The sequence below is a fragment of the Tasmannia lanceolata genome, unplaced genomic scaffold (genome assembly GCF_043159265.1).
Source record: "Tasmannia lanceolata isolate RefF3 unplaced genomic scaffold, GAP_Taslan_0.1 ptg000021l, whole genome shotgun sequence".
NCBI classification, from domain to species: Eukaryota; Viridiplantae; Streptophyta; class Magnoliopsida; order Canellales; family Winteraceae; genus Tasmannia; species Tasmannia lanceolata.
In genome coordinates this window covers 5,652,622-5,680,574 of record NW_027518698.1, presented here as the reverse complement: position 1 = coordinate 5,680,574, position 27,953 = coordinate 5,652,622, and the positions used below count along the sequence as shown (strand labels likewise).

General features: G+C 39.1%; 1 protein-coding gene across 1 annotated transcript; it reads left to right on the top strand.

The window, feature by feature from the left end:
* Positions 1–61: 61 nt before the first annotated feature.
* On the top strand, positions 62–26,090 carry LOC143855482 (glyoxylate/hydroxypyruvate reductase HPR3-like). The gene is made up of 2 exons (XM_077365598.1): positions 62–622; positions 25,406–26,090. Exons 1-2 carry the CDS (start codon positions 167–169, stop codon positions 25,925–25,927), a joined length of 978 nt encoding a protein of 325 aa, XP_077221713.1. The 5' UTR covers positions 62–166; the 3' UTR covers positions 25,928–26,090.
* Positions 26,091–27,953: the final 1,863 nt, after the last annotated feature.

Below are 27,953 nucleotides of genomic sequence, written 5' to 3'. Positions count from 1 at the left end.
ACAATGAGAATATGCCATGTGGGCACAAAAAAAGAACTTTTTGTTGATTATCCTAAACCTAAGGGCTGAGTTGTGATGTTTTAGTGAGAACCAATTTGTTCCTTCTCACTTACCCATTTTCTTGATGTTTTAGTGAGGGAACGAGAGGGAGAGAGCTTTATCAGTAATGGCAGAAGGAGGAGAGTCGGAACTGGTTTTGGTATTGACACCCCTTTTACCTATTTTTGAGGAGGTTTTCTCAAAGAAATACCATCTTATCAAGTCATGGGAGTCCTCCATGCCTCTGCATCTCTTCTTGACCGCTCACGCCCAGTCGGCCAAAATCCTGCTCAGCTCCGGCCGCACCCCAATTGACCTCACCCCAGTTGACTCTGCCACCCTCAGCTGCCTCCCTGCCCTCGAGTGTGTCGTCACCACCACCACGGGTGTCAACCATGTGGACCTGCCCGAGTGTAGGCGCAGGGGCATCGCCATTGCCAACGCCGGCACCGTCTTCTCGGAGGACGCTGCTGATTTTGCTGTGGGACTCTTGCTCGACGTCTTCCGAAGGATCTCCGCCTCCGACCGCTATGTACGTCGCGGACTTTGGTCACAGCTAGGAAACTATCCTCTCGGTTCCAAGGTCATCACTCTCTCTCTCTCTCTCTCTCTCTCTCTCTCTCTCTCTCTCTCTCTCTTATTTTATTTTTATTATTTGGGTCTTCTTTTTTTTCTGCAAATTTTAGATATTGCTGCTTGCTATTTCCATTATATAGGTGGGACATGTATATGGTGATCAATCGTGTTGATTTGGTGGGTTAAAGCATGAAAGAACACAAAAGAATATAATTGGAGTATCGAACATGTGTGATTTTTCATGTTAAATGTGGTTTTTTGGTATTTTCTGCTCAATAGTTCAAAACAAGTCCATGTTTAGTCAACTGAACTGACATCTATTGTAGTATGACAGTCTTACTTTATGGGTTTTTGGCTTATTTATGGTCTTGTTTGTTTTGAATTTTGAGAACGCATATTAAGTTCAAAAATGATTATTGGAGTAAAATTTATGTTTAGTTTGAGTCCAGTAATCAGTTTTGTTCTCACACTCAGTTCTCAAAATCTAAAACAAAAAGGACCTATGAAATGACACACCAAATCAGCAGTTATGATCACTTTATCGTGCGTTGGGCAGATGAAAAAATGGTGTTTTTAGACGGTCTAAGCATGTATAATCCAGTTTTTTTTTCAAAAAGTACTTTACGACTTACACCGTAGAATGATCTAAACCATCCATTTGATGGGCCACAACTTAAATAGGTTGTCCCTAAAAAATCATTTCCATAGGATGATCCCAACCCTCCGATCTATAAAAGTCTCCGTAATATGCAGTTCCTATGTAGATCGGAGGGCTATGATCATCCTATGGGAACAATTATATGGGCACAAACATTGTGGCCCATCAAATGGACGGTTTGGATGATTCTATGGTGTAAGCCGTACAGTAATTCTTGAAAAACACTGGACGGGCTTACACCATCTAAAAGCTCGTGAAAAGGCTGGATGAGCTCCCGTTTACTATCATGTGAACATGATGGAGTAGTAATTCAAGCGTGAATAATTTTGTGGGGCCCACCCAATTTCACAATTCACGTCAAAGTGTCTTTCTAATATCTGACGAGTGGGTATTTGTGTTTGAGTTGACTATCTTTATTTGAGGAGAGTTAGAATACAGGTAGGTTTGTTATTGATAGTCTTTTATCTTCTAGAAGTTCTCTATCCATAGTGATGGTGCCAAAATTTGGATCTGTGATCGTGTGGCTGATAGAGAACCTCCGCTGGATATCTACAATCACAGAAAAGAGAGGGTCAGGGGTCCGGGCTTGGTCCGGATGACTACTTCGACACCCAAGTCTGGGGTATAAGTCATCAAGGATGAATGTAGGGTCCGGGGAAGGGGAGTGCGGGCGTCTGACACCTTTTCTCCTCTTTTCCAGTAGTTGCACTAGCCTTAATGAGCAATTAAGACCTTTTTTTAATGGTGAACATTCCTCTGCTTAGTGTTCGAGGTTTCCAGTAGGCAAATATCGAGTAGTAGGTGGTAAGAGGAGAGACCTCTTTGTACTGTGATATCCCGTATATATAAGCTTGTTTCCTTCTGCATGTATCTTTTTGTCTTCGTGCGCCACGTAGACCCTTCTAATCATTCGACAAAAAGCTTTGATTCTCATGATTGGTTGGGGCGTTATTTACTATGAAGGGTTAGTAGCGTGTTTGGCTAGTTGATTATGCGTGTAGGTAACAGATAATAGTCATGATGGATAATGATGGGAAATCTTTTAGTGATGCGTATGGACATGTGGCATAATCCTATGGTTATGCCATATTTTATATGCCATATTTTACCCCATCATAATACCTCCCTACTCCTTTGGTCCATATAATAGGCCAAGGGAGTAAGATCTTTACCCTGTCATTGAATCTAGCATTTTCCATAATTACGAAAGTCTCGGAATACGAGAAGACGGGACAGTTAGTCGGCTACATCCCTTGGGGGGTTCCAATGTAATTATGACGCACCTGTTGACCTCCCTATCAGTGAATGCCACGTGTGAAGCGTGTTTTACCTTCCCCTCCCATGGAGGTTTATTTATACCTAAGGAGAAGAAGTTTAAAGTATCCCTTTAACCAAAACAGTTCTTTGTTCCCTCTCTTTTTCCTTTTTAAAAGATGTCTAAATCTTTTTGGGGATCCTCTTCTGGTAAGGGTAAGGGAAAAGCTACGGTGGAGGTCCATGACAGTTCCTCAAGCGACTCGGAACAAGACAAGGATTTGATGCGGCCCCCATACACATCGAAGCGGGCCTGGAAAGACAAGCATGCTCCCCCTCTTACCCCTTTTCCAAGCCTTCCCTAACCACCCCGAGAGGATGAATCGGTGGAGTCATATGTTGCCAAACAGAGGGGGTTGCTTTTCCTCGCTCATCATCAAGGAGTGGAGCTCTGCAATCGGGTTTTAGAGCTTAGTCATCGCGTCAACTATCTGGAACTAGAGAACCACTCGATGGGGCAGAAGATCGGTGAGCTCAACGCCGAGTTGGTTGAATATGAGATTGATCCTGTCATGGATAGTTCTTCGGAGGGGGTAGAGAACGAAGACCCCTCCGATGAGGAGAACTCTCCGAACAGCCGCTAGGATTGAGCTAGGAGGAGGGGTATCAAGCCGGCACTTCAGTAGCTTTCTCTTTTTGAAAAACTTTTTAAGAAATTTTTTGTACTTAGGTTCTGTTGGTTAAGAACCTCTTTTTTGTATGGAAGGAGGGGGCCTTTTGGCCCAGAATTGTAGGGGCCTGGGGCCAAGATTTTGTAGGCCTTGAGGCCATATACTTTGGGTAATGAAATGAAATGGTACTTATTATTCCAATTCTTGTCTGCTCTCCTTTTCTTCTTTGTTTTCTTTGTTTTTATGTTCTGATGATTCTGTTTGAAGAACCTACGATTGTATTTTAGATAGATGGGTGGAATAGGTAGTCGCTTTACCCAACCCTTTTTGCTCTCAACCTGACCTCCCATTTACCTTAGAGTGGGGTTGGGGGAATCAGAAGGTAGGGGGGACTTACTTTTCCGAATCTGCACCCATTTACTCAATCTGATTCCCTCCTTTACCAGAAATGGGATTTGGGGGAATTGAAAAGTAAGGGTAATTGGACTTACTTTTCTAAATCCGACCCCTTTTTACTCAATTTGATTCCCTCATTTACCCAAAAATGGGATTTGGGGAATCAGAAGGTAAGGGTGCACTCACTCTTCCGAATCCGCCCCCTTTTACTCAATCTGATTCCCTCCATTACCCAGAAGTGGGATTTGGGGGAATCAAAAGGTAAGGGTGGACTTACTTTTCTGAATCCCCCCCTTTTACTCAATCTGATTCCCTCTTTTACCCAGAAATGATATTTGGGGGAATCAGAAGGTAAGGGTGGACTTACTCTTCTGAATCCGACCTCTTTTACTCAATCTGATTCCCTCATTTACCCAGAAGTGGGTTTGGGGGAATCAGAAGGTAAGGGTGGACTTACTCTTCCAAATTCGTCCCCTTTTACTCAATCTGATTCCCTCCTTTACCCGGAAATGGGATTTGGGGGAGTCAGAAGGTAAGGGTGGACTTACTCTTCCGAATCCGACCCCTTTTACTCAATCTGATTCCCTCATTAACCCAGAAGTGGGATTTGGGGGAATCAGAAGGTAAGGGTGGACTTACTCCTTTGATTCCGACCCCTTTTTGACGAGAAAGGTTTTGACTGGTTCTTCTAGAAGCTAGAGGTGGGGATATTTGCATCCTTTCCTCCAGGAATAGTATTTTAACTTAAAGCTTTCTTTTCAAATTCCTCCAATTGCGCCACGTGTATAGGCCACACCCTATTGAAAGGACGAGAATGTTGATCCGCCCGTGTTGAAACTTTAACCTAAAAGGGGTTTTTCTAATCTTCTCTCTTATGTTTATTACTTTTTGATAAACTAGGGTTCCGTTACCTGGAGAAACTTTTCGGCGAGCTTTCCAACGACTGGTTGGGTCTAATCCTCTTTTCAGAGCTTCTTGGTTGCCGGTTACGATTCAACTCATCTTCCTCCTTGAACCTTTTCATTCCTTATTGTCGTTTCTTCTGGTGAGCATCGAATTTCTTGATTTTAATAAATTCTGACTTTTATTTTCTCTAAATATGTCCGATGCAAACGATTCTCAAAATCCTTTCAGTGAGTCCATAGTAGTTTTGGAAAGGACCAAGCCAAAAAATGTAAATCGTAGACATAAGTTTTTTGTTAAAGGCAAGGGCAATGGAGGAGCATCCCAACTCCCTCAACATTTCAAGGACTCTGAAATTGGGCCTAGGGTTTCAGGGAGAGGATCCGCATCTTCAGAAGCCACAAAATCTAATGCTCCTCTTCCCGACTCACCTCCTCTAGCCCTTCCTGGCCGTGAAACAAATAAAATTGTATTAGTTATATGGATAGTTTCCATTCAAAAAAAAAAAGGTTATATGGATAGTTACCAAAAGAAGTGGGAAAGAAGAAATGATGTGGAAAGAGGAAGGGGTTAAAGGTGAAATGTTTGGGGATCTAATGTGATATCACCCTTTCCAGGATGACTGGTATCCTTTATGTGATTTTTGAGGGATTTGAGCTATCCTTTAGCTAATGCAATGGAGAAATCTTGAATGTTATTTCGTTGATTGATGTTGCTAACGCGGAGAAATTACTTTCGGAAGGAGAGAAGAACGATCCTTGGCTAAACATGAGTGCATGAATATCTTTTTTTTGAAAATTAACTATATCATCCAGTAATCATGGGATCCAAAGTTACATAATGCAATCAAGAGCGATCGTGCACACCTCCCCCCCCCCCCCCCCAACAAACACACCCGCGCGCGCACTGTTATTTCGTCGAACGTCACAAGTGTGGCCGTCAAAAGGGCCCCATCTTTCGCCAAACCACCCGCCATGGCACTAGCGGATCTGTACCTGTGCAATAATCTGGAACATCACATGACTATTTCCTCGCTTGACTATTTCCAAAAGCAAGGAAATTATCCATACACATAAAACTAGAGCCATGTGGCTGAAAGAGGGGGACAGGAATACCACATTCTTTCACCAAATGGCCAATGCACGTGGAAGAATTAATTGGATTCACTATGCTATGGAGGGAAACCAATTGTTGGAGTCTAAAGAGGATGTGGAAGGTGGTTTTCTTTCTTATGTTACCCGTCTTTATTTTTGTGAGGATTGGTGGGCACCGAGATTGGATGGAATGGCTTTTGACACTCTTCACCCAAGTGTTGGTCACAAATTTGGGAAAAAGTTTGAGATTGATGAAATTAGGAAGTTTATCTTTATTCTGGAATGGCTCCTTGCTGGGACAGGTTCTCCATAAGATGATGTAGGACAGATCTATGGAAGGGCCGTTAGGGGTGAAAATGATGGTTGTGTGATTAGATTATAAAAGTATTTCTACTAGGTTTAGGATTGGTTTGGACGGGTGCGCAGGCATATGCTGGGAAGCTGCATACGAATACCTGCATACATATGTTAAGAAGCTACAGACGTATACTGACAAGGTATAAGCAAGGATTTTTGGGCAAAATTAAAGGACGCAGGGTTTAGGCTGAGATGGGATGGGTAAGGCAAGAAGAAAAATTAGGGGTTTTAGGTTTTAGGCAAGGGAAAAGAATATTTTTGGATCCCGAGCACATTGTTTTGGTAGAGAAAACCAAGAAAAAAAGAGAGAAAATAGGAAAAATATGTTACAAAGAATAAAAAAAATAAGATACGTATATCAAGGCATCCCACAAAGAGTTTTTTTGGGTATCTTTCAAAAGATGCTTTGTCATCTTACCAAATGTGAAAAAGATAATCCTAGAATCATATTAGCAATCCTGAGGCTTTGCACCAAGGGTAACCCGGGCATCAGACCAATGAGATCAAGGCATCGCATTCTCAAGAACATAAATCACATAAACACGTGAAAAAACTTCATATCTTTATTTAATCATCATTCCATATCATAGGATAGCATCATCTGTAAAAGAAAAGTGCCATGGGGCATATATATATAAGGCTCTTTTTATTTGCAGGTATTCACCTTGTAGATTAGTGGTGTAAGTAGTCAACAAGGAGGAGATAAGTGTTGGATTTAAGTGGAACTTGCCTCGTAGAATAGTGGTCAGTAGTCTTTGGTTGTCAATCTCGTAGAGTAGTGGTAGGGAGTGTCATTACAGATATAGAGAGAGAAGAGAGAGGGAAGAGAGAGCAAGAGATAAAAAGCATCGTTCCCTAGAAACTCAAGCAAAAAAGTTTTAAAACTATGGTTTTTTGCTGGGATTTTATTACGAGGAGACAAGGGTGACACATCAGCAACAAGAATGATTAACCTGGAGACATCCTTAGTAGTCATCTATGGATTTCAATGCTATATCGGCAACCAAATACGAGTTTTACTGACGTGGAACCCGAATGCAAAGCGAAACTCCTAATGACTTCAAGACTCTCCCCACTTGAAATTTTTGTATTACATATGTGGGGCCTATTTAAAACACTCATTAGTCAAAGAACTTAATTGATTTTGATGAGAAAAGAATATGGTACCCGTGCTATAACTTAAGGGACTTAAAAGACACCTAAACATTTAGGATGGTTCCACCATGGCAACCTGTAGTGATAGGACTTATCAGTTAAGGAACTCCAGTCCAATGGTGATAGAGTTGCTCATCTAACCGACATGCAGATAGCATGGAACGACAATTTCACGAACTGAATTTATGAATCACGAGATATGCCACAAACGTGGATATTTCTAAGAATTTTGTAGATCTCCATGTTAGGAAATAATCCTAACGGTGGATGTGGCTTTTGCAAGATCGACGGTCAAGATCATTTGGTTAGTTAATTACTTTTGTGAAAAGTCATTAATGAAAAGACTTTATGTGAAAAGGTATAAACGTAAAGAGACGTTTGGGGAGAGGGATCGGCGCGATGAGGAGTCGCATCTCTTCCCACAAACGCTTATAAAAAGTACTCTTGGGTCCTATTTGCAAACAACGAATTTGTTTCCAAACTTTGAGAATCCACGCTTGAAGAGAAAGGAAACCGGTCCCTATCACCGACTATTGTGTAGCAAAGAGAAACCTTAAGAGAAAGAAAAATAAGATTCATGGCTTCCGGTATATCTTTTTCTCATTTCAATTTATTCCATATTGTTACATGTGATTTTCTCAATGTTGAATCGCTAAGATCCGTTGCCGGTGTTCATATTGTATCGAACACTTACATGTGGTATCAGAGCCACGGTTCCGGCGAGAAAATAGCGAGAAAATCGCATTAAAAGTAATTGAAATAGGGTTTGTGACAACTTGTATTTTGAGTGCCGCCATCAATTTTGGAGTCGGATCGATGATTAAATGGCACTGAAACGTTGCTTGTGTTCCCATGAATCCAACGCAACGAACGGTTCGTCGATCCGATGTCTGGATTGCGTTTGGCGGCGATTTAAAGATGAAAATTTTAACTTTTGGGGAAGTTTTGGACCTTGCCGGAAAACAGTGTGCCGCCGGCGACCGGCTTGTCCGACCGGAGATTTTCCGGCGTGGTTGCGAAGTTCGTCGAGAGACGAGTCCAACGGCGTATTGTGAGCCTCAATCGGACTTCAAACGAAGCCGCAATAATAAATCGAACTTTGAGTGTTTTTTCGGATTTTGCTGGAATTTTCACTATTTTAATGAAGAAGACGATGAATAGTGTCGGGCTTGGCGGGCCCAACCGGGCCGCGCGGGCCCATCAAGGATCCGCGACGGGCTTTTCAATTAAAAAGGGCCCAGTAGACCCTCTAAGCCCACCAGACCGCATGGCCCAACCTGACCTGAACCGGCCCATAGGCCTAAACGGCCCAAATCTGTGTTTGACTCGGTTTGGCCCATTTTTGTGAGATTTTTGGCCAAATTATAGTGGTTCTGGAGGTTTTGCACCATTTTGAATCCATTTTTTGGGTCAGTTTTGGCATCTGGCATCTGTATCATATAGGTATAGTGTAAATTCAAAAACTTTTGATTTTTCAACTTGGTTTTTTAGTCAAATATTTTAGGGTTTTAGCCCAAGTAAAACTGGTTCCGAAGGTTTTGCAACCCTTTGAAACCATTTTTGCTATCCATTTTGCCATTTGAGCACTGTATAATACACTTATAGTGTATTTTTAACACTTTTGACTTTATAAATTTGGTTTTGAGTCAAAAGTTTTGGAGTTTTGGGCTCGGATTAGATTGGTTCCTAAGGTTACAGATCGTTCTGGACCTATTTTTGAGGTCATTTTTGGTATTTAAGCACTGTATGATATAGTTACAGTATAAAATCAAGACTTTTGGTTTTGTAAGTGTAGACACCCCCATTTTGCTCCGCCTTAGTCAACAAAGAGGTTAATGTTTTTCTATCGATTCTGTTTTCTATTTCCGTGTCCGTCTCTTATGTTTTCTCAATCTTGTCGGTTATTTCTGCCGTGTTTCGCATCTTTTCGCTAAGTGTCGAGAATGGTTATTCAGAAGAATCCAAGCCAGGGGAGAATTCGGACCCATTCAGTGGGCCCGCATTGAACATTTATTGAAAATTTGGACCCGTTTGGGGGACCCGCATTGAGCATTTCCTATTAAAATGAGATCAAACAGGTGAGCCCTGCATTGTTTTTAATGAAGAATATGGTTTTTAAATTCATTTGGATCCGATAAACGAGATCAATTTCCATGATGAGCGGAGTGTATTTTTACCAATCTGATATGGACCCATCATTGTGAAAAATTAAAATTTAAAGCTGTGGCTCGTCAAATTGGACAATTTAGATCATCCCATGGGAGTGACTTAGGGGGCCCACGTTATGAGTAATCCTAGCCCATTAATTGATAGCCAGTTATTTGAACGGCTCGGATCGGCCTACCGAAATGATTTAGAGGGGCGCAACTAATTCATATATTGATGCATGTTTAATGGACGGTTCAGATTATGCGACAAAAAGGATTCGCTAGGTGCAACTAATTTGCATTGCGGCTCGTCAAATAGTTGGTTCGGATGGCTCCATGGGGTGGGCCCCATCTTGAGAGATACTTGGCAGTTAAACATTGTAAGAAGGAGGTTGATATTCACACCCATGCTTGCATGATCGGCTAAAAGAAAAAAGAAATAAATCATACATGCATGATACTCTCCCTTTTTCCCTTATTAGGATTCTATGCTCAAGGTAAGAATTGGATTTGGGCCAAAAATATATATCGAAATCTTATCAAAGAGGGGTAGATATAGAGCAATATTTCCTTGCTCACTTGGGGAAGGGATTTAAAAATGGCAATTTCCAAAAAAAAAAAAAAAAGGAGAAACAATCTCTATTTTCTCCTCATCTTCTCGGTTGAAAAAGGGAGGTGCTCTCGAACTCTTGGCTCCTTCTCTCCATCGCCTCTCTCTCGGTATTTCATCTCACCAGCCATACTCTCTGTGTTTTTTTACGATCTCTCTCTGTTTCCTACCCCAACAACGATTCCCCATCTCTCATCTTCCAACAGAGCGCCCTCTGTGCAAAAAGAAAAAAGAAAGAATCGTCGAGCGTTCCCAACAGAGCACTCTCTGTGCGTACTAAGAAGAAGAAATCGTGTTCTCTGCTTCCCCTCTCCCTCATTCCCCCATTCGGTCCTCTCCTTCAACCCTCACCATCTCATACTATCCCTCTCTATATTTCTTCCCATTCACATCTTTTTTTTAAAGAAAAAAAAATTAAAAAAAACACACGTGAAAAAAAACAGAGCATCACACATGCTCTGTTTTTTTTGTTTTTTTATTCTTTTTCGGTTATCTCTCTCTCTCTCTCTCTCTCTCTCTCTCTCTCTCTCTCTCTCACCCTCCTACTCTCTATATCCTTCCCACCCTCTCTCTGTTACACCCTCTCTCTTACTCCCCTTTGTCTGTCCCTCACTCTCCCACTCTCTCTGTCTCACGTTCTCTCTCTCTCTCTCTTGGTCTCTCTCTCTGTCGATCTCTTTTCTCGGTCTCTCCCTCTCTCTCTTACTCTCTTACTCTCTCACGGCCTCCATCTCATCCACCTCATCCCCATCAGCAGTGAGAAGAATAACCAGCAAAATAAAAGAAAAAAAAAAACGAAGAAAGAAAGAAAGAGAACTGAGCGGATCGAGCTTCGGCGGGATTTTCGGACTCTGCGGCTCTCGGATTCGGCGAGGATCTTCACCGTAGGTAGGTACACTGTTCTCGGATTTTTTCAGAATTATTTGGTATATTTTCGGATTTTTGCATGATTTTTAAGCATTTAAATGAATTTAATTTAATATTAAATGTGTGTGCTTAAAATCATGATCTACATGGGTGTTTCAATTCCGTTTCGTCCCGAAATTTAATACAACGATCTATCTAAATAGAGTAAGATAATCATCGGATCGGATCGGACATTGGATCAACGGTTTTCGAAAATTTGAGTGAAGAGGGGTATTTTATTTAAAATAATGGCTGAGTAATTACGGAATTCGAAAAAATAGCCATCTCGGAATGATCTATTTTTTGGAATTTTAAATTTTTCTTGTGTTCATCACATTAGAACAAGGTTGGAGGACGTTTTCCGGAATCGTAATTTTCTCGAAAATCATGTTTTAAAAATAGAAAACTCTTCAAAAATATCTTTTCGAAGAAGAAAACTAAAATATATGCTAAACGAATTCCAAAATTAACGAAATTTCGTAGGAAAATAATATAATGCTGATACATTCTACCATGAATTTTTGACAATTTTTGGAATTGATTTGGTATATTATTTTATGCTTTCTTTGAAAATTATCAGATTTTGGAAGAATTTTTACAAACATCAGATCACAGATAAAATTCTCAATATTTTTACAATAGTCTTATATTCCATATTTGTAGTTTCTGTAAAATTTTCAAGTGATTTAGATCTTTTTTCATATGGGATGTAGTGTTAATTCATAATCTGGTCCGAAAATTGAAAAATCCAAAATTGATAGTAAATAGGCTCTAAAATTCATGAAAATCTCACAGCATGCTATTTTTACTTATATCTTACTACTGTAGAAATTTCATTGAATTTAGAGTTCTATTTCTAGTAATTTCTGTGTTATTTTTGCAATCTAGTCAATTAATTGTTAAATCAAAATTAAACATGAGCTTAATGTGAAAATCTGTAGAAATCTTCCAGTAAGCTACATCTCATCATATCTTGCTGCTGTAGAAGTTTCAACTCATTTCGAATTTGTTTGCAACAGTTTCACTTGTAAAATCACTCATATGGTTTAAAATTGATAAAATTCATTGAAAATCCGAAATTAATTAAAAAATCATCTGAAAATCTCTAAAGAACCTTAAATCTCTGTCACATATTAACTCCTTAATCCATTGAAACAGCAATCTTAGGATCTTTAGATTTCCCTGGAAAAATGGCCAGTGCATCCATAATCGTATCCTTATTGCACTCGATCTTTGACAATTTGAATATTTAAGCTATAGCACGTTGTTGGCTCCGAGGTTACTGTCCACGGAAATCCTGAGATATGCCAGGCAATAAGGTGCTATAACCTAAGTATTAAATTGCGCAAGGAAAGAGCGCACGATTCCCTTCCTTGGATGCTATTCTGGGCCGAAATTGGTAAACCCTAGAGCCATTGGTAATCCTTTAATGTCCAAGAACTGAAAATCCTTGAAATCTGAAATTAACTAACCTCAAGAGCTTAAATTGATTTGTCTCGAGTCTTCCGGAACCATTGGATTATGGTTTCCGATATAAGAACCATTAGAGCCCAATTTAGGAACACTGGTGTCGTGTCGTGTCATGTCCTAAGTTTTAGGGAGTCTTAGGTTTTAGGGAGTCCTAGAGTTAGGAGTCCAGCCTCATCACGGACGCTTGCTATGGATAGCAACCGTGCCATAGGTCTAGTTACACTAGTCACCCAATCTTTCCCTAGGACAAGCCTAGTAAACTAGGATGTAGGCTAACCTGCATTAGTCTAAGGAACAACTTGCATTTAGATAAGAATCATATAGCATCTTAGATGAAATCCTAGGATAATAAAACCCCCAACTTGAATTAAATAACTTCTCTTAAAACTGTTGAAACAGTCAATCCCGTCTAGGTCGGTGTCTTAGTTGAGTTAGGCATAAGTAGCTTAGCTTAGATGCACCGAACTACGTCGACTCTGATCCCAGTGAGGCTTGGGTACGTAGGCAGCTTGGATGTCTGATGGCATACCAACCGCGAGTCGGCACCACAACAAATTGTGGTGTTTTGTATATTAATTTTCTTTTAAATGCTTAATCAAATCACTTAAGATTTTCCACGAAATTAGAATTTTAGAAGAACTTTCACTTAGATTGAATTCAAACAAATTAAGGAATCAAGATACACATTTAGGATCCACATTGAAATTAGATCGTAGGATGCATGTCCCGTAGTTAGCACATTAACAGAGAGTTGAATGAGCCATTTAAAATAAATTCAAAAGAGTTAGCTTTTGGAATCGAAGACCGATTATCGGGCAGGAATGGTGCATGTGGTGGATAAATCCCCATACCTTTCATTCTTGTAACCAGGTAGCGAGTCTAGATTTTTGGTTAATTTTGGGTCCTAGATCCCACATCTAGGTGGCGACTCTGTCAGTCTCTTTTGTGTGGAATTCGGATTGCCTTAGTGATCCCAAGTTCACATAAAAGATGAATTAAAACCAATAATAAAATGCACATGCCAATCGCGTGGGTACGAGAGACCAAGAGAAGGCGTGGCGGCTCGCGCCCCACCCCTCTCGCGGGATCGGGTCCCACAGTAAGTTTGATTTTAAGTCAAATATTTTGGGGTTTTGGACTTAGGTTAGACCATTCCTATGGTTTTAGACCATTATGAACCCGTTTCCAAGGTCTGTTTTGGTGTTCGGAGTCTGGATTTTAAAATTCCAGTGTAATTTTATAACTTTTGGGTTTTTTTTTTTTTAAAGTGGGCCTTGAGTTTAATTTTGATTTCAAACTCTTGAAGAATTAACTAAATGCCATGGAGACCCAGTTATGTAAAGTTTTGATGTTGTTTAATGATTAAAACTCAGTCAATGAACACCTTTGGTTTCTAATTCTTAACTTAAGCACCCCTATATGTTGTTTATATGCTTTATGTTTTGCATATAACTTAAGGGTTAAAATGATTAGTTGAAATCATATATGGGACTAAACTTTTAACTTGAATGCACATTAGTTCATGCCAGATATGCTTAAAACCCAAGCTTATGGTTATAATAAACTGATAGTGTGTATTTTCAAATCCTAAAACATTGAAATATGTTTGATCATGGAACTTGAAAGTTGGTTTTGTATACACAAGTTTATTACGTTGTTCATTATTTTTAGTTGAAATTGGACTATATCTTGTTATGATTGGTCACTAAATGAATGAACAAAGAACTGCGATTCTAACTGGGAAACGAAATCGCTTAAGGTTACGTGGTTAATTTTGAGAACAGTGTCGCATACAATGACACATTTATGGACTATGAACCACTTTCAATTGCGACTATTTGTCCAAGAGCAACACTTAGCCCAACGGATGACTGTTGTTTTGCACAAATAGGCGGTGTGAGAGGACTAGACCTGGGTAACCTGGTTTGGGGTTATACTTCTGCCCAACGGTGATGTGCGCCTCAAGTATAGGGTTATCAGGCCCTAGTTGGTCTCATGGGAGAGCCAATTGTGTGCTGTGGCACGGCCCAACGGACGGCCCACGGTGACACGCCTGGTGTCTCGCTAGAATCACAGTATTGTGATTTCCTGAATTGAAAATCGTTTGTGTGTTGTGGCACGGCCCAACGGACGACCCACAATGACACGTCTGATGTTTCGTCAGGGTCACATTTTTGTGTTTTTTTTGTGATTCTGGGCAATCTAACTAATTTTCCCTTAAGATAGATTGATTGAGTATTGTATGTGAGAACCAATTGTGTGCCGTGGCACGGCCCAACGGACGACCACGGTGATACACCGGTGTCTCTTCATAATCATGGTATTGTGTTTTCTAAACTAGAAACCAATTCTGCATCATGGCACGGTCCAATGGACGACCCACGATGGCACATATGGTATCTAATTAGAAGCACACTTATGTATCATCATGATTTTATACATTTTAGTCATTCTTTTCAGTTGGATTGATTAAAATCGTGGATTGAGTTAATTAAACTCCATTTCTGGACTGAATAGGTGTTATAAGAAGTGAGCATGTTTGGAACTGCAAGTCTGTGTCTGTGACATTGAAGTTGTTGGTATCTTAGTGTCTTTTCTAGATACCGATTATGTTGAGTACTTTAGTGGGTCAGAAACCTTAGCAAGTGATGGAATAGATCTGCATAATTCAAGACTACAAAAGGCTAGACTATGTATCATTGAATTACAGGCTCACTAAACCCACATCTAAAAGATGCTTATGAATAGTGGGAGTTCAATGTTAGTATCACTCTAGTAGTAATGGTAGACCTCCATTTTTTATGCAATTCGAGATATTTTTAAGACTCGAAAATGCAAAGGAGTTCTTGAATGTAGTTAGTGAATATTTTAGAGGATCATTGGAAGCACTTGTAAATACCCTTATGATGTGTTTTGATAACCTTAAAGTATATTCACCAAAGTTGTAGTTTTGAGCACACTTTGAAAAGCTTTAGATTCAGAACCTTGGTTGTGCTCACTTTCGACACACCTCTTGGTTATTTTAAATGGCAGCATTAGAGTCATGAAGATATAGACTAGTCTTAGCATTATCAATTAAAGAGAGTGAACTTTGTATCAAGTGCCATTATCTTGAATAATAAATGACACATACTTAAAGTATGGATCCCTTAAGTTTGATATGGCCTGGAATTAATACCATATCTTTGTATATTATGATTTCTATTTCGTAAGTACTCCGGAAAAAGATTTGTACATTTAGAATTCTATGTGAGGTCTTGGTGCGAGTTAGGTGCTTAGTAGAGGAGAGTATACCATTATATCGGGAAATAGAATAAAGGTGGCTGTTGAATCCATTATTACTCGCCACTCTTTTCTAAAATTTTGGTTTCATATGAACTAGAAATCTTATTCTAGAAAAACTTGATTCCTTTGGCTATGAATCAAGGTTTGGAAGTATAATGGATTCTCTCTAGTTTTCCATTTCCCATTTAGTGATTTTGGTTCTCTTCAGGGCAATCCTTATTGTCTTGGATTGCACTTCTCTCAAGGTCAGACTTGGCCTACCTTGCATTAGAATAAGATAATCAGTATTGTTAGAAATCGCGTGAACAAGAATTTATCCAATCAGTAGGTTAAGTTTTTTAACCACATATCTGAGGATAGTTGGGTAAAAGAAGAATTCTAGATTCACTTGATTTTATCGATTTAAACAATGATACGGGGTACATTGAAGGAGAAATATACAAAGATTAATCGGTTTAGGGTGTTACCAAGAGTATTGATCTACTAAAGGTCATTCACAATGACATCTTGGATCTTTGGACTCTGACAGTTGGTGGCGGAAGGTGTTACCCTTTTGGTTAAATTTTCTAGCCATATTTAAATGTGTCTCTCTAATCAGAAGTAGAGGCCCTATCTTTGTTTGTGATCTATAAGGTAAGAGTCGAGAATTAACTTGACATAAACGATCAAAACAATAAGGGTCATTTATGCAACTCTCTGTTGCCTAAGATTGTGGGTTAAAACTCTTAAAACACCCATGTATTTTGTGATCCAAGTAAGGCTGTGCCTAAGACCCTTTAAAATTTATAGGTCATAAGGAAGCTGAAATTGGAAAACATGCAACTTTGGGTTGTTTACATGAGGCAAAAGTTTATAACCCACGAATATAATGATTAAGCTCTATGACCATAAGTTACAATTTCATAGATTATCTTAAAGTATTTAAGGGTTTTAGGTTCTGTTGATTGACCCATAGTACGTATATTGTCGGGATTAAATGTGCCAAGACTTCTAGAGGATGGTGACCTTAGTGGGAGTGTAGTGTCTTTAGTAATATCACCTTTAAGGAGAACCAGATTGTAGTACCCGTACTGGTGATCCAAGATAAGGTGGTACCAATGCTCATTGGAACATTAAAAGACACATATAAGTTAACAACCCACATTATAGATGTTTTGGTGGTGACAACTACCGAACAATCCTTGAGGCTAAGGAAAGAGGCACATAGTCTGTAGACTTAGAGATTCTGCTTAAGGTTTAGAGCAGACTTCTCGACAATTGTACATAAAGTTTCATCAAGTATTCTCTATGTTAAGTTTTAAGGAATTGTCACAGAATAATGGATATATCTTAAGGTCGGAGGAGTAATATTATTTTCCTTGTGTTATGTGTTGATGGTATACTACTTGCTAGTAGTACTTAGCCATGTTCAATGATATTCATACAAAAGAATTCAGGTGAAGCATCCTACATAATAGGAGTTTAGATTCACCTAGTTGGGACTCGAGGATTGCTGAGATTGCAGAAAGTCTATCTTGGTAAAGTCCTAAGTATTGAACATGGATAAATTACTCAATTTGTAGTGTTCTTATAGTTAATGGTGATATATTCAGTCAGTTCCAAGGTCCCAGGATCGATTCATTATAGGAGTAGATAAAGAGGTTCCCTAATAGTTCCGCAATTGGGGTCTATTGAATATTTAAATCTGCACCTATCTGTGTATAACCTATATGGTGGGCAAATTTAGAAAGTACCAATGTTATTTATGTATGGATCATTGGAAATTTGCCAAAAGGTTATATATTGTCTGTAAGGGACTAAAGGTTTAATGCTCACATAAAGTAAATGAGATAACCCTAGTGTGATTGGTTAATCTAATTCCGACTGTTGTCGGAACACCTAGAGTTCTGCTCTAATATATTTTGCAGAAAGTCCTAAATCGTGGAAGAATGTCAAATTGACACTCAGTTGCTTCCACCTTGGGTACGGAGTTTATTGTGTACTTCAAGGCCTTGTACTATGCCTTGAAGTCGCGGAATTTTATCTCAGGATTTTATCTTCTTGATAGTCGACAAGTTACTGGGAATGTATTGTGATAATTCCGCTGCGGTTTTACAATTCCAAGAACGACAAATCAAGTAATGTGGTCAATGTATTGACATATTGTCGTGAGGAAGTTCAGAATCAGTGTGTATCTGAAGATTACATAAGCACCGCACTTATGTTGGCAGATCCTTTGACTGAGGGCTTGTCACCAAAGCTCTTCAGAGAGCATGTAGCGCACATAAGGTTGGTTGACACTTTTGATAGCCTATGACAGTGGGAGTCTGCATTAGGTATTGAGATACACTGTTGTGATCACATTTTATTTTATGATTCTGTTATATATTATTTTCTACCGCTCCATTTTGTGCACATTACGTAAATGGATTGTGAGTAAGAGGTAGAATGTCTGTAGACTATTTTGGACCATGTTTACATCTTATGCATGTATGCTTTTACATTCATGTTAGTAAGAATTACTAATAATATAATCATGGGGTAGGCTATTGGGTAGAGTTGGTGACCCAATGGTTACATGGTTTATTGTTGGTAGTTTTTGCTAAACGGAATGTTGGGTTTATTATCTAACTAATTTAAAGTTATGATCCTTATGTTTGGCTCAAAGATCTTGCTAGCCAAGTGGGAGAATGTTAGGAAATAATCCTAACGGTGGATGTGGCTTTTTCAAGATCGACGGTCAAGATCATTTGGTTAGTTAATTACTTTTGTGAAAAGTCATTAATGAAAAGACTTTATGTGAAAAGGTATAAACGTAAAGAGACGTTTGGGGAGAGGGATCGGCGCGATGAGGAGTCGCATCTCTTCCCACAAACGCTTATAAAAAGTACTCTTGGGTCCTATTTGCAAACAACGAATTTGTTTCCAAACTTTGAGAATCCACGCTTGAAGAGAAAGGAAACCGGTCCCCATCACCGACTATTGTGTAGCAAAGAGAAACCTTAAGAGAAAGAAAAATAAGATTCATGGCTTCCGGTATATCTTTTTCTCATTTCAATTTATTCCATATTGTTACATGTGATTTTCTCAATGTTGAATCGTTAAGATCCGTTGCCGGTGTTCATATTGTATCGAACACTTACACTCCAAACAAGCCGAGGAATGAAGCTGAGAAAGAAAAGAAAGACCATAGATTAGATGATCTGGGGTTTATCCATTACAATTTAAGTTGCGAAAAAGGTTTAATATGTATAATTAATATTCTCACTTCTCATGAATGAATCACAAACTACGTTTAAAGTTAAACTCATTGGTAATTATTAAATTTCGTGCTACACATTTACGGAGGAAGACATCAACCACTAGCAACCCCATTAGTTTAGACAAATTTAAGTTCTTGATGGATTGGATAATAGAGGATGGATCTTGCTATTTTCACCGCAGAGGATTCAATTGGTGACAAGTGAAAGAATCTATTATTGTTGCTACTTTGAACGACAAAGATGAGGATGTCGATCCTCATGATGATGTTCATGGAGCTATTGGTGGTTATGATGTGAGGTACCTTTCAATTGATTATGGTGATCCGACTTATGGAAGCCCATAAAAGATGGCTTATTATGAATTTATGTTTGAGAGACGACATGTGATATGTGAGAACTTTAAACAATTCTATATTTATTTTTATTTATAATAATTATAGTTATCACTTAGTACTTAGCATCTTGTATGAATAATTTTTTCCTTTCATTGATATATTGCAATAAATTTAATATTCTAAGCAATAAAATTTGTCATTTTTGTTAAATTTAGTTGTTGTAATAGTTTCTTATATTTTCTAACAATTTTTTTTTATTTTTTTTTCAATTTTAAACTATTCAAAAAAAAAAAAAAAAATCTCTACCTCAATGTATTTTCTGAAACATCAAATTAGGTTAGTGTAATAGTTTCTTATATTTTCTAACAAATTTTTTTATTTTTTTCAATTTTAAACTATTTAAAAAAAAATTCTCCAATGTTGTGTATTTTCTGAAATCTAACATCGAAACAAAGGAAGCACCGAAACGTCATGTTTTATGTTGAATGAAACGGAATTGACAACTATGGTCACCCCTTTCTCTAGGTTGTCCTACATCAATTGGTCACACAGCTATAATACCTTGTGTCTTCCCTTTTAGTCATGCATATGTATAAAATAACTCAATTTGAAATGTGATAACCCAAATTGAAAACGCTCAACTTAAACGAGAAAGACAGGACTGTTTTGCTCATATGAATTCCAAACTATAGAAAGAATATAAAAAATTGTAAATGGAGTACAAATGATGTTGTGAAGATGTCTTGTATTATGGTAGTGATTCATCACCCTGGTGTACTGAGATGCATGACGCACACGGATTGAGCTGTTGTGGCTTAAAGAGATGACTTTAATTCGATTTTCTTGATGTATTGGCATTAATATATAAGCTACAAATTAAGGTTATGGGAGTAAGAGCGTTTTGGGTATTTTTGTGGCTGATAAGGAATGGAAGAATAGATAGTTTGTAACGCTAATCAAAATAGTGAAACACTCTTATCCCATGGATGTAGGCACACTGCAGACCACGCAAATCTGGTTTTTTCTTTCTTTGTGTGTTTGTGTCTTTTTGTTGGCTGAACATCAACTCTGATACTGTTTTGGGAGATTAGAGATCTCTCAGTTTTCAACAAAGAGTGGTTTCTTTAGCTAAGATATTGACAAATATAGATATGCAATAACTTGAAATAGATCGCTAATAAACAATACAAAAATCAAAATGTGATGCACCTTGTAAGGATTCGAAAATGGAAGAAAAGGTGTAAATCCACATTGATCCATGTTGGGGATGCCTCCACCATGAATTGATGTGTTAGGAACTCTATTCCCGTAGACAGATGTTCGATGAAATCTCTTCCCACTAGTTGATACGCTGAGAAGAGGCTTTCACACAAACTGACACACCATAAACTCACTTCCCACGGACTAATATATTGAGAAGAAGCTTTGGCAATGAAGAATAGAAGATGCAATGCAAGAAGAATCAAGAAACAAGATGAGCGCCAAGGGATCTTGAAAATCCTAGAAAGTTTCGCTTGGGCATGAGGGTGGATGGAGGAGAAGGGAGCAACCCTATCTCACAATTGTGCCCAAAGTAGGTGAAAACCCAAATATTTTTCATGTAGCCCATTGCCTTTTTCAAACCCTTATAAAAACTTGATTGGGGTCTACATCCTACGCTTAAGCCCTTTTGAACACATAAGACTCCTCATATGCTTCTAAATGATGTGAGGGTTACTGCCCACCATCTTTTCCCACATCTCGGTGTTCTTGCCATAAAGAGACATTACAAGTCGTACCTTCCCAAGATTGCTTGTCCTCGAGCAATCTTTGAAGCCTTTAGATTTTCTTTGATAGTATCTAAATAGACAGTGTTGGCTTTGTGGGATGATTTCTCCTTGGCGGGGACGATTCCTTTCTCTGAAGAGGAACCCCTCTATAACATGTCTAGTGAGGCTCCTTCCTCAAGAGATGACGAGAGGGCTGATGTCAATGGCAAAAGAAAGATGGCGCGAGAAGTTGGTTTAGGGGTAGTGGAAAAGAGGTCCTTCAAAAGGGAAGGTCAAGTTTCAGTCTCGAGAGGGAAGGTGGCCCAGGCCTACTTAGAGCTCCAATGAAAGAAATTTCAAGAAGGGGCTAAGGGAAAGGAAAAGGAGTTAGAAGAGCTAACTGGTAAGAAGTCTTAGGCAGAAATCTGTGTTCCAATGCATGAACCCCCCTTCTTTAGAAGAAACTTGGAGGCTGTAAAGAAGGTGCTTGAAGAAGGATTATTGGAAGAAGATGCAAAGGATGAGGGTAGTGAGGGGCCATCTCAAGAGGCGGGATTTTCCAGAGACTCAATGGATGTTGACCTTAGTGGTCAGATCAAAGACTCTTTGGGAAGGGCTTAGTTCGATTCGAAAGGGGAAGTTGAAGAGCTGTCTGAGGAGGAGAAATAGGAGAAGGAATTTGATGAGATGTCGAAAGTGGGTAGGGCTCTGGGGAGTGGTTTTGAGGAGAACTTGGAGAATTCGAAAGAAATGTTTCTGGAGCTTGAGAAGAGGGATGCGGCCAAAAAAGGGAAGACTCCGGCTAGAGGCAGTAGGTAGCTCAAAGCTCTAAAGAAGTGATGGAAGGGGATGCTTTTGAAGTTTTTGTGAAGGAGTTGCTGGAATCTTGTTGGTCCGTTCTTCTGATTTTATTACTGTTTCTCTTAGGGCTGCAGTAGTGTGTCTAAGTATGCTAAGGGACTTTGGTTCTTTGCTTCTTGGGGGATTTTATCCCTCAGATACATTCGCTGTTCCTTTTGTTTTGTAAGTCTTTGGTTTGACTCAGGGGTTGTTTGGAGGAAAAAAGGAAGTTTTTTTTTTATGTAGATGATGTTTTGGGTGAGGGAGGAGTGAGCCTCAATGGAGGCTGTAGTGAGCTTGCTGCACTTTTGGTGCGGCCCTGTTTTTGTTTTGGCATTGGAGTTGTTCCTTGGCCCCTTTGTACTTTGTTTTACAGGGAACCTCTGGTCCCCTCTACCTGTAAAGCTCAGTATGAATAAAATTTCTTTATCTTTCAAAAAAAAGAGGAACCCATCTATGAAGTGACTCGGTTGGGTTAGATTTAGATGGTGGCAAATTTGGAAACCTTGTCCAGTAGTGTTTTTCAGGATTCCAAGTTCAAATCGCTTTTAATGGTGTCCTATAATGTTGGAGGCTCGAACTCTTTCACTAAACCCCTCAAGGGATCCATAAAACATTCAATAAAGATGAATTTTGTTCCTTCCCCCATCGTGGTCCTTAGCTTGAGAGTGTCCATATCTCTAAAGAATTCATTGTCATTTCTTCTCCCGAAGCGATCTAAGATTCTTTAACTGGAATCATCGAAGGTGCAAACCTCACCATAATCTGGTGTGGTAAGCCGATGAAACCAACAATCGTACGCAACATCCTCCAACTGTAAGGTTCCAAACTAAATTGCATCCTCTTCTGCCTTGGGGCTGAGAATAAAAGAGGTCTGTAATTTCTGCAGCTATGCTCTAGCCGACATGCCAACTCCCCCGTTGAACGTCGACACATGCATTCTTCGTTGTATTTTTTTTCCATCATACTTGTTACCTCTTCCCACATTTTCCCAAAATCTCTAAATAACTTTGGAAGGTAACCACATTTTTTAAAGGCTTTCGATTTTCTTTGATAGTTTGTGAATAGTCTATCCAATTTGTCAGAGGCCTGGTTTGACTCAAAACCTATCTCTGTAGAAACGTGGGTTTTGCAGACCTAGACAATGTTAGATGGGTGTACCAAATAGACCTCTCACTCCGTTGGTCCTTAGAAGCTTCCCTATTCGAATGTTCCTCTTGGTTTCCTTTGGTTTTGTTGTGGCTGGGGATTTCCACCCTAATCGAGCATCTCCACAATCATGACCAATAATTTCTAGAATCAAACATCTCTTCGGCCGTAATACTGCCTTGATTTTCCACCTCTGTTTCTTCCACAACTGGATCCAAAATCTCTCTCAGTTGGATATCTAAGCTAAGGTAGAGTTTATTCCTTGGGTTGTACTTATGATTGTAATGTGGCATCCATGTTCCTCACAGGATGACAGGAACAAAGTTCAGATACCACTGAATAACTCAATCTGAACTGTAATAACCCAAACTTAAAACCAAAACAAGAAAAAGAGTGTGAACTGTTTTGCGCAACTGATTTTTAAAACAAAGCAAGAACTAGTAAATCTGTAAATGGAGTACAAATGGCTTAAAGAGAGCTTTCTTGAAGTTATAAAATGACAAATACAGATCTGAAATAACATGGAACAGATCTCCATTAAACAGTTCAATAATCGAAGCATAATACACCTTGTAAGAAGCCATTCAAAAAAAAAAAAAAAAAACTTGATAGGATTTAAAAAATGAAGAAAATTTGTGGATCCACACTGGAGATGCTTCTACCACGAACTGATGTGTTAGGAACTCTCTTCCTATGCACAGATGTGCGATGACATCTCTTTCCACCAGCTGATATGCTAAGAAGAAGCTTTCCCACGAATTGATACACCATAAACTCCTATCCCTGTTCCCACAGACAAATATGCTAAGAAGAAGCTTTGCCAATGAGGAATAGATGAAGTGCGAGAAGAATCCTGACACATGATGAGCACCAAGGGATCATCACTTGAAAACCCTAGCAAGCGCAAGGGTCATCATTGTCTCTTGGGCATGGGGGTGGATGTAGGAGAAGGTAGCAACCATCACAATCCTGCGCAAGGTAGGAGAGAACCCAAATGTTTGTCAGAGGCAACCCCATTCCCACTTTGTTAGTTTACAGCAAATGAAAAGGTGGCTTTGTGACGACTCTGCTTTACACATAATTCATCTATTGGCTAACAGAAATTCCATCCCAGTTTTACATCATGCATGTGTTGATTTGGTTCACTAATTTGTCGGACGGAACACTTGGAGTCATGGAGAAACCGGATGTCATGAACGCTCTCCAAGGAGAGTGAGTCCCCATCCCTAATAATATTTTGAGAAAGACAACCCAAAGATCCTTTGGCAGTTCAAACCAAAACACATTTATCATTGATTGAAGCGAAAATGTGCACCTCCTTAAGAATTAAGAAGAATGACTATACTCTAGCTTCCAGTGTCTCAAGTAGGAGGAAAATGATTTACTCGATCTCGATAATTTCTTTCTTTAAACAATGATTAATTTTTCTAAATTAGAGAAAAAAATAGATTGGCTGTGTCATGACTCGGTTCTATAATAATTCATACTTAGAATCAATTGATAATTAAATCCTTCCACTGTTTTGTATCTATAATAATGGGAAAAGAATGTCCATCCCCAAATTTTGATGAAATTTCAACATGTTATATGAACCAAAAATTTCAAACAGGGGTTAATCTCAAAATGGTTACATAGGGACAATGCCCTCTCAGCATATTACTATAAAAGCACATGACAAGAGTACTGCTTTTACACTTGAAATTTATGCATGTTTACACCTATTTGGAAATATTTGGGCATCGTAGATCAGTTAACAACATTTCTGGAGACTCTAGGAAGGAGTTCCCAATATTTCTGGTCAAGCAATATACCCCCATATTCCTTTTCAAAAAAAAAAAATACCCCCATATTAAGTCCTGGATGTTACCTTTTCAGTAAGACAACAAATTATCAAATGCAGCAACTAGCTCAGTCTGTACGTTCCAAACCGAAGAATCCATCACCTATTGGTTGTATACTTCAATCATCATTTTCACTTGCACCGCATTACACCTGATTCTAGACTAGTTAAATGTTACTTAATGAAAATAACATGGTCAGAGTTCAGCACCGGAGTTTCTATCTCCATGTTATAAGTCAATCCCGTATGTGGCCTTCCTGTTATCCAGGTAGTTCAGGTGCAAATTGCAGTTTGCAAAAATGCAGCTTAAGCAAAAACATCTCACAATTACAAATGGGAAAAATAGTGGAAGGAGTCAGACATTCGATCAGGTATACACATCATGTTTGTGATTTCTTCCCCGTGATTTGTGTAATTCTCTGATATGTGACATTTTTTTGGTTGTGACATATGACTGATACGCGTGGATTAAGATGAGTTGAATAATGTTCATGGTTGTGCTACAAAAATCCATTAGTTATATTTTTATGATACTGTTATGCTGTACTTATCTTTCCTCAGTGGCATAAGAGCTCCCTGAGCTGCTAGTGATGCCTTTTTTGAGGGTTTGCATAGTTTTTAACCTCTTCAAACAGGTTATTTGTTCAGTGTGTTAGTTTTGTTAGTGACATCAAAACTGTTCTTCATGATTATTAGTATTATGTTGATTTCCATGATGCAAATCTTGCAGTTGGGAGGTAAGCGTGTGGGAATTGTTGGGCTTGGTAGCATTGGTTCAGAGATTGCAAAAAGGCTGGAGGCTTTTGGCTGTATTATCTCTTACCATTCAAGGAAAAAGAAGCCGTCTGTGCCATTCCCTTATTTTGATAATGTCTGTGATCTGGCCTCTAAAAGTGACGTCATCATAGTATGTTGTGCGTTGACTAGCGAAACCTTCCACATCATCGACAAGGATGTCTTAACAGCATTGGGAAAGGAAGGAGTGATCATTAATGTGGGGCGTGGACCGCTCGTTGATGAGAAAGAACTGGTTCAGTTTTTGGTTCGCAAAGAGATCGGGGGTGCTGGTCTCGATGTTTTCGAGAACGAGCCCAATGTGCCCCAAGAGTTGTTTGGAATGGACAATGTAGTGTTGTCTCCTCATAAAGCAGTTTTGACACCAGAAGCCTTCTCAGCATTGCTTGAACTGACCATGGCCAACATGGAGGCTTTCTTTGCCAATAGACCCCTGCTCTCGCCGGTGAAGGATTGATTGATGAACCATATTTTTTAGGTCTGTATTTGCTTATTGATAAAGAATAAAAGCGCGGCTGGAGAGCTGGCGGTGGCCTATGTAAGGAACTAAACTCATTTGACGTAAACTTTGTACTGGATATTTGAAACTAGATATTGAAACAGAGACAATTTGTTGGATAGTTATGCAGCTTAGGTTGAAATCTGTATCAAGAGTCATTGGGTAGCTCTTGATGTAACAAAAAGAAAGCTACTTACCTGAACTTATAATTATAAGCAAACTAGAAGATAAAAACTGTTGTAGAAAATTTGATAAAAAATTGATTGTTTACTTTAGTAGATCAAAAGATAAAGAAATCTTGAAACCAAACTCAAGAGCAACCTTTTCATCTTCTGTCTCAAAAATAATAACTATGCTTAGAGTTTCCATGCCTCATTTGAAAGACTTTACAATTGGTTGACCACTTTCCCAAGAGTCCACTCCTAAAGCCCCTCGTCGTGCAACTCTTTTGGAAATAAGAAATTCATGTCTCATTCGTTTGGCTTTTCAGTCCATTAATTTTCAAAATCTGGAGGTTCATGCGGAGAAGCAACTCTTTTCTTTCTTATGTGGATCTGGTTCAAGTCTGTGAAGTAGCAACAGGTCCTCCTGCATGAGCAGCAATGACCTCTTCTTTTCTTTCCTCCACATCCTCTTTAAAAGAAGTCACCCTCCAGTTCTCTGTTTTAACACTTATATTAGGAGGCAACTTTACCTTATGGGTGAAATTTCTCTTTAAGAGTTTCCTTTCCGGAAATACAACATTCTCCCTTTTCGGTCTTGTATTCTATGCAAGGAGAATACACAATTGTTCCACCTCCAATCTTTCTCTTTTAGAATTTCCTCTCCCTTTTCCTTAACATTCCTCTAAGCAAGAAGGAGGGTTGCTCGGGCTGGGCCTGGTTCTCGAACTCGTCCTCATCATCATTTTCACCTGTGACCTGATCGATCTTAGACATTTTGACTAGAGAATTTTCCAAAGTTTCCTTCTATAATTTCTTATTCTACAGTTTGTACTCCAGAATTGTCACACTCTCCCCAACATTGGACTGTAATCTAGTACATAAGAGATGGAAAGAGATGAAATAAAAAATTTTGAGAAGGGAAGGAAAGAAGAGAAGATGCGTGAATGGGAGAGAACAGAATGAATTCTCTCCCCCCATGTTTATATATATATATATATATATATATAAAGAGAGAGAGAGAGAGAGAGAGAGAGAGAGAACGGTTCCTACACATATGTGTAGAGAGTTCTCTACACACTAGCTTAAAATACAGTGGGGGCCCACATTGTTTGGGTGATCCAAGCCATCCATTTTAAAGGCCCTCACATAGATAGGGTGTCTACAAAAAATCAGATCCATAGGATTATCCCAACCCTACGATTTGTGGAGGTAAAATGGATGTCTTTAAACCTTCACAAATTAGTCCATTTTTTGCCTCCACAGTTCGAATGGTTAGGATGATCCTATGGATCTGATTTTTTGTGGACACCCTATCTATGTGAGGGCCTTAAAAATGAATGGTTTGGATCACCCAAATAATGTGGCCCCCGCTGTATTTTAAGCTAGTGTGTAGATAACTTATCTACAAATATGTGTAGGAACCGTTTTCTCATATATATATATATATATATATAGAGAGAGAGAGAGAGAGAGAGAGTGGTTTCTACACACAAGTGTAGATAAGTTATCTCCACTAGCTTAAAATACAGTGGGGGCCCACATTGTTTGGGTGATCCAAAGCATTCATTTGATGGGCCCTCACATAGATAGGGTGTGCCTAAAAATAGGATCATCCTAACTCTTCGAACCGTGGAGGCAAAAAATGGACAAATTTATGAAGGTTTATACACGTCCATTTTACCTCCACAAATCGTAGGGTTGGGATAATCCTATGGAGCTGATTTTTTGTGGACACCCTGTCTATGTGAGCGCCAATCAAATGAATGGTTTTGATCACCCAAACAATATGCCTTCCACCGTATTTTAAGCTAGTGTGTAGA

Excerpts from the sequence above, each read along its gene's own strand:
- LOC143855482 (XM_077365598.1), top strand. The coding sequence starts at position 167 with ATGGCAGAAGGAGGAGAGTCGGAACTGGTTTTGGTATTGACACCCCTT. Across the intron at positions 623-25,405 it reads ACTATCCTCTCGGTTCCAAG|TTGGGAGGTAAGCGTGTGGG; the intron begins GTCATCACTCTC and ends CAAATCTTGCAG.